This window comes from Leptonychotes weddellii, unplaced genomic scaffold (genome assembly GCF_054177405.1).
Source record: "Leptonychotes weddellii isolate Sample4059 unplaced genomic scaffold, ASM5417740v2 HiC_scaffold_157, whole genome shotgun sequence".
Taxonomy (NCBI): domain Eukaryota; kingdom Metazoa; phylum Chordata; class Mammalia; order Carnivora; family Phocidae; genus Leptonychotes; species Leptonychotes weddellii.
Genome location: NW_027738935.1, coordinates 87,271 through 100,138, shown reverse-complemented (window position 1 = coordinate 100,138; position 12,868 = coordinate 87,271). Strand labels below are relative to the sequence as shown.

The 12,868-nt window shown below is 40.0% G+C and overlaps 2 protein-coding genes across 3 annotated transcripts in view; one reads left to right on the top strand and one right to left on the bottom strand.

Annotated features, from left to right (window-relative positions):
* Positions 1–8,184, bottom strand: part of LOC102731663 (eukaryotic translation initiation factor 2A) — a 36,145-nt gene extending 27,961 nt beyond the window's left edge. Inside the window, exon 1 of one of the 2 annotated variants that reach the window (XM_081809941.1) lies at positions 8,053–8,184. Coding sequence is in view for 1 of the 2 variants with exons in the window: in XM_081809939.1 (XP_081666065.1) it covers positions 8,053–8,080 (28 nt within the window). In the remaining variant the exon portion in view is untranslated. The remainder of the gene's footprint in view (positions 1–8,052) is intronic. The other variant, XM_081809939.1, reaches the window with a different exon arrangement.
* A 243-nt stretch (positions 8,185–8,427) lies between these two features.
* Positions 8,428–12,444, top strand: LOC102729933 (stress-associated endoplasmic reticulum protein 1). The gene is made up of 3 exons (XM_006733259.3): positions 8,428–8,843; positions 9,148–9,223; positions 10,443–12,444. The coding sequence occupies exons 1-3, from the start codon at positions 8,760–8,762 to the stop codon at positions 10,481–10,483; spliced, it is 201 nt and encodes a 66-aa protein (XP_006733322.1). The 5' UTR covers positions 8,428–8,759; the 3' UTR covers positions 10,484–12,444.
* Positions 12,445–12,868: the final 424 nt, after the last annotated feature.

The window sequence follows — 12,868 nt, the reverse complement described above, 5'->3', positions numbered from 1 at the left end:
GAAAGCAGCAGAACTGACAAATAGGGGCCGCTCTTGGCTCCATTTCCCTTCTCAAGGGACAGTTCTCATAATACTGACCTTCTATCTGAGAATTAACTAGCTCAATTTTCAGATATTGAAAGTAATATAACTTACAGTCCCAAAGTAAGTAATTTAAAGTTAGAAAGTTATTAAGGAAAAGAACCACTGATGAACAAGACAAAAATCTATGCCCTCATGGAGCTTCCATTCTAGTGGAGGGACGGAAGATAAACACATAACTAAACGATGAGTTTCTTGTTAGATATCCACAAGTACACAAGTCAATACCGTGTTTCCTCACATGCAGAGCACGAGACTGAACTGTCAAACTGTTACAGGTCATTTGGCCTTGAAAAGAATGAAGCCTAGCAAAGTGTTCTGCATATATCAAGATCTAAACTCCTAACACTACATGGCTTACAAGGCTCTATTTGATCTGGTCCCTGCACAGCTCTATGTCTAGGCATTAATGAATCCATAACTGCACTCAAGGCAATAATTTCAAAGGAGCTCAGTCTATTGCTATGTCTTGAATGAAACACTGAAGTTATCTATTTTAAGAATCTCTAATGACATTAGAAAACATTTTGTGCCAAAAAATGTTTTCCTACAAGATTTTAAAACTATGAACTATAATTCTCTAGCATCAAAATTCTCAACTGTTTTTCAGTTTTTTGGCTAAGATCAAGCATAGCATCAAAATTCTCTTATCACACAGGCAAAACAGTGCTATTTCTCATCACCAAATCATTTGCTGTAATATCATGTACGACACATTAGCATTTAGAATAGGCCATTCATTTCTTAATACTATAATAATGGTTTTCACAAACATTTATTTGAGAGATTAATAAAAAGTGAATTTACCAAAGTAGGGATTTTAGTTACCAGATTACACTTTATTACTAGGTTACATAAAATTGTGTCAGCCTAATGAGGTCCCTCCCACAAGCTGCTATTGCAATTTAACACATTAAGGGCTCTCTTACAGAATTTATATACAGGCCTAGGAAAATAAAACAGCATTTTGTCAGTGAAGCCCCAATGAAGCTGCAGTGTAATTAGAAAATGTGCCATAAGATGATGTAATCAAGCCACATTCTGTTGTCTTAACTGTTGGCCCTGAGAACATATGCCTAAAGTGACTGGCAAAAAAGAAAAAACAAGCTTGGGCGCTTGGGTGGCTCAGTTGGTTAAGCGACTGGCTTCGGCTCAGGTCATATCCTGGAGTCCCAGGATCCAGTCAGCATCAGGCTCCCTGCTCAGCAGGGAGTCTGCTTCTCCCTCTGACCCTCCTTCTCATGCTCTCTCTCTCATTCTCTCGCAAATAAATAAAATCTTTAAAAAAACAAGACAAAACAAGCTTTATCGAACTGATCTCAGCTTCTTGTGTTCTCATGAACTTGTAACTAGTGACCCTGGTCCTCTATATTTGTTCATTTTGCTGTTATCACCAACCACAATGTTTACTTGAGGTGAAATTCAAAGTTTTTGTACATTATACAGCTGACTCTTGAACACCACAGGGGTTAGGGGTGCTGAATCCTGTGCAACCGGAAATGCGTGAATAACATGACTCCCCCAAACATTTAACTACTAATAGCCTACAGCTGACCAGAAGCTGTATCGATAACATAAATGGTCAATTAACACATATTTTGTATATGTATTATATATTATATTCTTACAATTAGCTACAGAAAAGAGTTATTAAGAAAATCACAAGGAAAACACATTTACAGTGTTGTACTGTATTTATTTAAAAAAAAAAACGTGTAAGTGGACCTGCGCATTTCAAACCCATGTTGTTCAAGGGTCAACTGGACTAAAGTGGCAACTATACTGCAGAACCCACGAAGGAAGCCTTCTGACCACAGCAGTGGGAACTTTCAGACTATTCAGGGCAACCAGCACAAGGCTGTCCTTTTCTAAAATTTCTATTTCATACCTACATACCAAACTAAGACAGGTGGAAAACGCCAAAGGATCTACTATAGACTGTTTACCACCCCCCTCATTCATATGTTCAAACTTAATCCCTAATGTGATGGTATTTGAAGATAGGCCTTTGGGAGGTAATTAGATCAGGAAAGCAGAGCCCTCAGGAATGGGATTAGCACCTTTATGAAAGAGATTCCAGGAAGCTCCCTTGCCCCTCTGCCCTATAAAGACACAGCAGACAATGGCTGTCTTTGAACAGGAAGCAGGCCCCCACCAGACACCAAATCTGCCAGTACCCTGAAGTAGACTTTCCAAGACTCCAGAAGTATGGGAAATAAATGTTGTTTAAGCCACCCACTCAATGATATTTTTGTTACTGGAGACTGAATGGACTAAAACAGAACAGGAGTGAGGAATGAAAACTACTTAACCCACACTCTTTCATACAGATTGTTAACTCAAAATCTTAAAAGGCAACACTTGACAGAAAAGTCAGTGTGAAGTGTCACTCTTGAGCGTCACTCAAGTAGCATTCAATCTCATGTGGTTCTCACTTCCTGGTTTTAGTATGTTTCTGGAGAAGCAAAATCTTGGATCAAATTGATCAACTGCTTTTCAACATGCACATGTTCACATTCTAAATAAAGAACAGTTTTAAAACAAAAATCCAAAAGTTGTATGTTCTGATTCCATTTATGTAACACTCTTGAAATGACAAAATTATTGAGGACAGATCAGTGGCCGCCCATGGTTAGAGTAGGAAGGAGGGTCTGACTATAAAAGGGAAGCATCTTTTTCTTCTTTTCTGAGAGAGAGAGAGAGAGAGCGCACGCGCGCACATACAGTGGGGGATGGGGTGGGGTGGGTGCAGACAGAGAATCTTAAGGAGGCTCCACACCCAGGGCAGAGCCTGACACAGGGCTTGACCTCACCACCCTGAGATCATGACCTGAGCCGAAATCAAGAGTTGGACGCTTAAATGGATGAGCCACCCAGGCACCCCAGGGTAGCATCTTCTTTGTGATGATGGAGCAGTTCTATATTCTGACAATGGTGGTTACATGAATCTACATATGTGATAAAATTTCATAGTACCATATACACACGCAAACTGGTGAAATCCAAACAAGGATTACAGTTCAGTAAATACTACAGTACAAGTATCAATTTCCTAGTTTTAATAATGTACTATGGTTATATATTATCATTGGAGAAAGCTAAGTGAAGGGTACATAGGAAACTCCCTTTATTGTTTTTGCAACTTCTTATAAGTCTTAAATTATATCAAAATATAAGCCTTTTTTCTTTTTCTTTTTAAAGACTTTATTTATTTGACAGAGAGAGAGAGAGACAGCGAGAGCAGGAACACAAGCAGGGTGGGTGGGAAAGGGAGAAGCAGGCCTCCTGCCAAGCAGGGAGCCCAATGCGAGGCTCGATCCCAGGACACTGGGATCATGACCTGAGCCGAAGGCAGACACTTAACGACTGAGCCACCCAGGCACCCCTATAAGGCTTTTTTAAAAGACCATCATTGGGATGCCTGGGTGGCTCAGTCAGTTAAACGTCTGCCTTTGGCTCAGGTCATGATCCCAGGATCCTGCGATTGAGTCCCGCATTGGGGAGCCTGTTTCTCCCTTTGCCTGCCGCTCCCCCTGCTTGTGCTGCTCACTCTTGCTCCCTTGCTCTCTCTGACAAATAAGTAAATAAAATCTTAAAAAAAAACAAAAAACATTTTTGATAATGATTGTTCACAATATGGCAAGAAATTAAACCAATCAAAAGTTTGGGGAAAAGTTTCTTTTTTTTTTCCTTTTTTTTTTTATTTAAAGATTTTATTTATTTGAGAGAGACACACAGAGGGAGACTGAGAGGGAAAAGAAGACTGCCCGCTGAGCAGGGAGCCCGACACGGGGCTTGATCCCAGGACCCTGAGAGTATGACCCAAGCCGAAAGCAGATGCTTAATAAACTGAGCCACTCAAGCGTCCCTGGAAAAAAATTTTTCAACATTTCTCAAGAATAGATTTGCTTGGGAATCCCGAACAAAAGTGTTTCATTAAAATAAAAAATTGAATAGATCAAAATTTTTGTACTAAGGTAAAAACGAAGTCCATGAGACAAAAGTATAAACCAGAGCTACTTTAAAACTGGTGATACTGTTGGTTATATTCTTTATAACAGATATGTCTATTTTACGGGAACTAATTATCAATTGAATTCATCATAAAAATCATACTGAGTCACCAGTCCTGTTCATACATATAAATCACTATTTAAAGCAAATATTTTACTTCACATCTCCTTACACAGAAGCATAACTATGAAAAAGTGCTGTAAGACATTTTGGAACCACTAAGATACTTCACTGGATTTAATCAGTTTGAGTAACTTATACAAGAATAAGTGGATATACAAAGTGTATTAGAAGACACACAAAATCAGATTCCTAACAGAACATAAACTGTATTACAAGTTAATAAAAACAAAAATAAATATGGATTCAACAGTTCTTTTCAATAACGAAAACAATTTTTGTATATATGACTTTCTAATGAGGAATTCATTTTAATTAGAAGTATGACTGAATGTGAAACATTGAATAGAATGTAGATAGTTTAATATAGTGTACTGAGAGTTGATATGATCCCTTGTTTTTAATGATTTTCCCCTTTAATTAAAGGGGATCTGGAAACATGCTCTATTAGGAAGAAAAACCTAAAATGTGAACAGCTCTTTTCAGTAAAGCAACAAATAAATGCCAGAGTTTCACAGAGAAAAACTGTTTAAAAACAAGAATATTAAATATTGTACTTAAATAATATCTTTCTAAAAATCAGTAGCCTTTCTGGATACTCATATACCATCTATTGCTCTAGGCCTGAGTTAGTATGAGAAAACTACTAGGCTTCAACAAATGAGGGTTCTATGCCAGGGATATGGTGATCACTATAATGGGATACTTTTTCCAACCCTTACACCCAGTGCAGTACCTATCAATGTAGGACAATGACTCCATTTTGAATAAATTATCTCAGTGGCCTCAACCAGGCAAGCTAATTAGAAATATGGGTTTCACGTAAGGGCCACTGTTTTACATGCCTGGAATCTAGGCCCCACCTTTTAGAAGACTCTAATTCTCCAAGGGAAACTATCCAAGGGTGAGAATGTAATTTGGTCCTGGTGATCTGATTAAAAATTGATTCAAAGATGAGCAAGATCCAGCCAAGCCAAGCCAAATCAAGCCAAGCCAAAGACAGCTAGCATTGAGACTGGCAAAAAATGTGCTTTCCTTTGGGGCTGCTAAGCTGGTTGAATGTAAACATGGAGAATGTTAGCCTGAGAATGAATTTTGTTTTAAACATTTATTTATTTTAGAGAGAGAGGGCACACATGCAAGCAGGAAGAGTGGCAGAGGGAGAGAGGGACAGAAAGAACCCCAAGCAGATCCCCCCCAGGGTGCAGAGCCCAACTCGAGAGGCTTAATCTTGCGACCCTGACCCCAAGACCATGACCTGAGCTGAAATCGAGTCGGATGCTCAATGGATTGAGCCACCCAGGTGTGCTTTGGCTTTTTGTCATTTCCAATTAAAAGCTGTGACTAACACAATTTACTGGGCAATGTCCAAATTATTTTAAACTCCAAAATTCCATGAGTCTAAGTTTTAAAAAAAGATTTTGGAAGTAAAGGAATCTATTATTGGCTGAAATATCTATACTAACAATGTTTAAAAAATTAATCAATGCATTCAAGTAAAAGCAAAATGGACAATGAGGCTGAATGATAATAATCCTGATTCTGCCAACTTGCAATGTGAATCTCTCTGGGCCTCTATGAATATGAGAATATGAGAAATAGAATGATTAGCTAACCCTGAAGCTCTTACAAAGTCCTGGATTTTAAGCATTGTAAGAAAATTATCATTCTTAGTTAATTTGACTATAAATGATTATCCTTCATTAATTTATTCCTCCATCAAACATTTAGAGTGTCTATTGTTTAACATGCACCGTAACTGGTACTGAGAAGACAGGGACGAGTAAAACTCTGCCCCCGCCACCAAGGAGTTCACGGTCTAGCAAGGCAGAAAAGCATCTAAACAATCAGATAATTAACCTACGTGAAAAAGGAAAAAAAAAAATTCAAGTATATATGAAGTACAAAAATAGTCTGGGACTGACTGATCATCTGGGAAGAGTGAAGAAAAGCTTCAAAAAGCAATGATGTCTGAAATGAATTTTAAACGATGAAAAGAAGTAAGCCAAATTAAGAGAAACAGGATAGTCCTAGACTGAAGAAGTAGATTTCTCGAGGGTTTTATAAGCAGTTCAATACTGACAGAGCACAAAATGGGGGGGGGGGGGCAAGGAAATGCAAAGAGCTTTTCACAGATTATGAAGGATTTCACATGCTATGCTAAACAGGATGGAATTTACTCTGTAAGCATTGAGACGACCCTGTAAGGATTTTTTTTTTTAACGTGAGAAAATTTATCAGATAATTTTAATGTACTATTTCTTATAAGAGTTCAAATAAGCATTTAGTATTCCAAAATTGTGAATAACATACTAGTTATCTTTATGAAGCCAGAGAAAAAAATTCATTTAGTTATGTAATTATGCTTTTTAAACTGTAATGTGCCTGGCATAATCATCTAACAAGTTATAGTCAGTATTTGATAAATATCTGATGAAGGAACTGTGGTACCCAGATTAATATGAGAGGAAGTGGGGCTTAACAATAAAGATTTTAAAATGCAGAACGGGAAAAAGTGCAAAAGTTTTTTAAGGATCCTTTCAAGTCTCCAGGGACATAACCCCCTTCCTCAAAAGTAGACAACCTTGGGGCGCCTGGGTGGCTCAGTCGTTAAGTGTCTGCCTTCGGCTCAGGTCATGATCCCAGGGTCCCGGGATCGAGTCCCACATCGGGCTCCCTGCTCCGCGGGAAGCCTGCTTCTCCCTCTCCCACTCCCGCTGCTTGTGTTCCCTCTCTCGCTGTGTCTCTCTCTCTCTGTCAAATAAAATCTTAAAAAAAAAAAAAGACAACCTTTTTGTTAATGACTTTTTCCCTTCTATATAAGCTATTCATGACTTTAAAAAGGCCTCTATTCTTTTCTCTCCCAACTCCCCTCTCTTTATTTGATACTGATAAGAGAATCCCAGCCGTTACCGTAGTCCAGTCTTCCCGGACACAGTCCAAGACTGATTATCTTTTCCAAAATTATAAACTCTGCCTCCGCTTCAAAATCTCAGGAATCCCCTCATGTTCAAATTCGAAAATGCTCATAACCATTTTTTTTTTTTAAGATTTTTATTTATTTATTCATGAGAGACAGAGAGAGAGAGAGGCAGAGGGAGAAGCAGGCTCCCAAGGAGCAGAGAGCCCGATGCGGGACTCGATCCCAGGACCCTGGGATCATGACCTGAGCCGAAGGCAGACGCTCAACCATCTGAGCCACCCAGGCGCCCGCTCATAACCATTTCAATATCAGACGTTGCTAGATCATTTCTATAATGCTCACTGCTACAACCCCAGAGCACACTTTCATCACTTTAAATCTACACTACCACAGCTCTACTCTCTCTATTCGGCGCTACGAATCTCATTAAAGCGAGGAGCACAGAATTTGGTATGTATATATTTATATATATATATAATCAGGTGTATTTAATATGTGTGCTCACTCTAGGGACTTATTTATATTTGTTCCTTATTAGAGAAATAAATGATTTCTCACTGTCAACAAGGTCTGTCACCAGATAAGGGTTCGTATAAAACCAGTGTTGTACACCCGGGGTAACAAATTCAACTTGCACTTTCTGATCCTATCTCCCTTCCTCAATTCCAGTGGAACCTAAAGCGACAGGGAGAAATGATGGATGGGCCAAAAGGGAGGGGAACGCTGGAGCCCAGAGGCGGGGGCCTCACTTCCGATTGCCACGCTACACCAAGAAACCCAAAAGGCCCTCTAGCTCTTCCACAACTCACAAAGAAAGGTGGATAAGATACCAGTGCTTCTCGGGTTATCCCCAAGAGCAAAGACACAAAAAGAAATTGCTCTGAAAAACAATCCCTTGCTCGTTCAGGACTCACCTGTCAGGAGCGGCGTGGACGGCGCCATCTTGTCCCGGAAAAAGAAACCCATGCGCTTGGGTCAGAGTTCACGAGAGCCAAACCCGGCCCCTACACGTCTCCTCAGGCGTGGAAACCGCGCATAGCTGTTTCCGGTATCAAAAGCCTCGGGGCCAATTCACTTCCGGTTGGAGAGAGCAGCGGAAAAGGAGCCCGAACGCGCACGCGCAGCTCCGGGGCAACACTTTAAAGAGCGTCGCGGGGCTGGACGAGGGCCCGTGCGCCCGCCTTCGTCCTCCCTCTCCGTCTGCTTCGGCAGGCGGAGCCCGCACTTCCGCGGGGCGGAGCCCGTCCAGTGCTGACGTTGGCAGCCAAATCCGAAGTAGTTCGAGGCTACGGACAGCGCTGCCCGGTTGTTGCGTTGCATTTCCTTCCTCTTTCACTCCACGCTCCCGGCGGCGGCCAGAGCGGCGGTGCAAGACTATCCCGGCGGCCTGCTGTCGTCCCGCGCGCCCGCCTCTCGGCCGGCCAGTCCGGCGTCGTCAGTCGGCGCCCCGCGCCCGGCTAGCCCTCGTCTAGCCCAGGCCCAGTGGCCGGATCTAGCGCCCCGCCTGAGAGCCTCCAAGCTCCGGCGGCGCAGGCACCAGGAGCAGAGCGTCGCGGCGGCCCAAGGAGAGGCGAGCGAGCGCGTCCAAGGGGTGGCTGGGGCAGGTGGTGGCGCCGCGAAGATGGTCGCCAAGCAGCGAATCCGTATGGCCAACGAGAAGCACAGCAAGAACATCACCCAGCGCGGCAACGTCGCCAAGACCTCGGTAAGGAATGAGCAGGCGCCCCTCGGTCCGGCAGCCCGGGCTCAGGCCTGGGTCGTAGGGCCGCGTCGAGTTCTCCCCGAGACCCGAGGCTAGCGGACCAAGGCCGCAAGCTGGACGCTAAGTTGGCGGGGGCAGGCTGGGGGGAGGGGGTTCGGGAAGGTGGGTGCTGGAGCTTGGCGGTTCGGGAACAGAGAGGAAACCTGTGAGGTGAGAGGACCCGGCCACCTGACCCAAGGTGTAGGCTGCAGGAGCCCGGGGTCGGAGCGGGGTTTTGCATTTGAAAAGGGAATTTTCATTTTTGCAGAGAAATGCTCCCGAAGAGAAGGCGTCTGTAGGACCCTGGTTATTGGCTCTCTTCATTTTTGTTGTTTGTGGTTCTGGTAAGTGTTTTGGGGCTACCATTGGGTAAGGGCGTTGGATGTAGGGCTTGGGATGACGTGGTGACCCATCAGTGGTGAATCCTACCAGCGTAGTTCTCAACTCACCTGCCGGGAGCCCCACAAAAGTCACTTTCATCTGAACCGAATTGCTTGTCCCACATATGCACAGAGGGTGGTGCTCCAGAAACTTCTCACAGCTTGATCTGTGCTCACAGGAGATCAGAAAAGGAGGTCAGGTCCTTAGTAATGATCAAGTTGGAAGAAATTTAGACCAAAACAAAAAACCCTTACGGAATGAGAATTCAGAATGTTTTGCAGCCTCATTATCGATACATTTGCAAAAAAAAGCTTAGGAACATGATGTATGTATGGACGTTGAACTTAATTTAACGTGTCCCTGAATCTAATGTCTTTATGTCAAAATTGGGTATATTTTATAGAGTAAAGCTCTTGCAAAGAATTGATCCTTTATAAAGGAAACGGACCTGATTGGCAACTTAATGTATGAGGTAAATGTTTTTAGATTAATTAAAGAAACGTTTGCCATATGGTAGGAAAAATAAGTTAGTAGATTAGCCTGCTGTTAAATTAATAGATTGTTGCCTCTGCATATTACAGAATACCTTTCCTCTCTTCATTTATTATCTTAATATGCAGGTTGTTGATATTGAAGTACATGTTTCTGTTTTTTACGTTCTGACATTCTAAAGTTACTGAGGTTTCTCTTAAACATTTCACTTTGCCTGCCTCCTAAACTTACGAGTTAGAAGCTTTCTTGATAAATGGCCAAGAGCCAAGCAATTTATATAACCTAAAGATTATCAAATTTCAGCTTTGTGAGAATGAGGAAACCTGGTTATATTACAGGCCAGGCCTTAGAAGGACACTTAATATTTTGGGGATAAATCAAAATAATTCTATGCTAGAAAAACCTCTTTGCTTTGGCACTTTAAGTTCTTTCTAAAATGATTGCATATTGCAAAATCTCTTGGACGTTTAGAAATAAAATTCAGAGAAACTGAAATTTAAAAATTAATTTAGACATTGAATTGTTAGAGTAGGCTTGTCTTCATTTTTTATTTCAGTGAAGTTACATAGCATTTGCAGGTAAGTTTAAGGGTGCGCTTGGATTCTTGTGAACTACCTTAATAAGTATTAGTTGCCAGACCTATTTTATTCAAAGCATACATACTAAAACATTTGTTCTTTCTCTTTACAGCAATTTTCCAGATTATTCAAAGTATCAGGATGGGCATGTGAAGTGACTGACCTTAAGGTGTTTCCATTCTCCTGTGAATTTTAACTTGAACTCATTCCTGTTGTTTGATACCCTGGTTAAAAACAATTCAGTAAAGCATCCTGCCTCAGAATGACTTTCCATATCATCCTTCATTTGTCATTCCAAGGTTTCTTCACGAGTCATTCCAAGTTTTCTAGTCCATACCACAGTGCCTTGCAAAAGCACCACATGAATAAAGCAATAAAATTCGATTGTTAAGCTACAGTAGTGGACCCTACTTATTCAGTCAGTAAAGAGTAAATTTTTTTTAATGTGGTTATTAAAACAGTATCCAGTATAGATAATTAGATTAAGTCTATGTAGACAGGGTCTAGATTTTGTTAACCCTAATGTGTAAATGCAATTAGCTTAATTTAAAATTTGGAGTTTGGTTTTTATATAGCTAGGCACTTTATTACTGTATCTTGAATTGAAAGCACACTCCCATATAAGGTCATGTTAACTGTCCTGTAATAAAGTGCTTTTAATGGAACAACTACACAGCCTAGTTTTCCCATAATCTTTAGCACCTAAATTTTTTAAAAGCTTCTAAATGCTTAATACAAAGGGAGATGCTTATAGCTACAACATCTATTTTAACAATATTATTTCTGTTACACTACCTTGGATTTTGCATGAGTAATTATACTAACCTGAAATGCCATAACAAAACAACTTGATTGAGCATTTTGTAACTTAATGAGTTTCATTTTCCCTAAAAGCTACCATGGTGGAGTAAAATCAGGGAAAGTTTATGTCACCATTGATTTCACCAGAATTACTTTAATATATCAAAGGGGTCTACTGTGCTAGACAACATTTTAGGGAAAAATACTACTAAAACTGGGTGTCTCATCAGGACATACTGATGAGTCCAATGTGCCATAAGACATCCTAGCACATTAATAGCACTTTTAATACCAAAAAAGGCACATCAACTAAAAAGTTACTTAGTGTTTGGAAATAATTTTCTAGATTTATGATTAAAATTTTGTTAGGGTACTAGATACATCAGACTGAAGTGCCCTCTGGAAGTAAATGGATTTACTGATAAGGATGTCTTTATGGTCTTCCCTTTGTTGTATAATTTTATAGGTTATGATTGATCAAAGTTTCTTTTTACTAATGGTAAGGGTGAGAAGGCAGGTTTTGGGTTTTCTGGTACTGTTGAAAATTGTTAAGTTTTGGCTATTTAAATACTTAGTCATAACTTGATTTAAAAAAAAATAAAGCCTGAGAGGTGTCTCTGTATCAATGAATTGGAAAGAAAGCTGCTCGTTTGCTTTGTTAATTGCCTCAGGATATCTCTTTTAAAATAAGCTGTTTTAAAAGGAACAGAAGGGAAGTCTGCTACCTAATACACAGTGTGAACCTCAGAGCTTCTGATACCCCTAAATGTAGGGGGAGAATGAGGGAGAGGAGCAGTTAAGAATGTTTAGGAATTTAACTACTCAAGAATAGGAAAGGAATCAGCCGACCTTGGACCAGCAGGTTTTTATCTGCATTGTTACCTGCCTTTCTCACCCAGGAAATCAACCCTGTACTTGTTTCCTTCTTTGAAGCCAGTGTCTTGGTTGACTAATTCTATTTTATTGTAACTTTAAAAATGAAAGTTACTGTTCTAAATTTATAGCAGGTGCCTTATTCTTTGCTTTGAGTCAAACCATTCCATATTAGAATTTCCCCTGGTTTACTTTAGATAATTGGCTTTAAGATGTTAGGGTTTGGGTTTTTTTTAATTGTACAATGTATTAATTTGACTGTTAAATTGCTATAGCTAGCAATCATTTTACATATGTAAAGTTGCATTCCCTTTGTATTTCATGTGTAATTTCCTAATTGAGAACATTTTATATTAAGGATGGATTATGCATGTTTGGGTCAATGAAAGCTGTGTCTTATTTGATTTATCCTTTAAAAATAAAGTTCCCTGAATATTTGATGCCTTCTAAAAGGAAATGATTTTACAGATGTCTTACAGGAGTGTACTTTTTGTAGTTAATAGAAAATTATTTTAAAGAATGCCTAGTATTATGTTGTACTTGAGTTAAAATAAATAGTACCCAGAGACACAGATTAAAAGTTCATAACTGGGAATAAGTAGCAAGAAATACATTAAAAGCACAGTGAATTAAATACTTCCTTTCCTAGGATTTACCCTCATCTCATTATCCAAGTCTCATTCAAGGAAAAATAGTTCTTTCAAATCTCCCTTTCCCAGGTGAATTTTATGTCATCCAATGTTGAACACAGTATGATAATATTGAGGGGTTGTCTACATTATCCAATTACTCTTTGTCATTTACCTTTAACATTTCAAGGAGTTGTCAATGATTTCATTGTATCTGTTGGGTTGTATATAATGT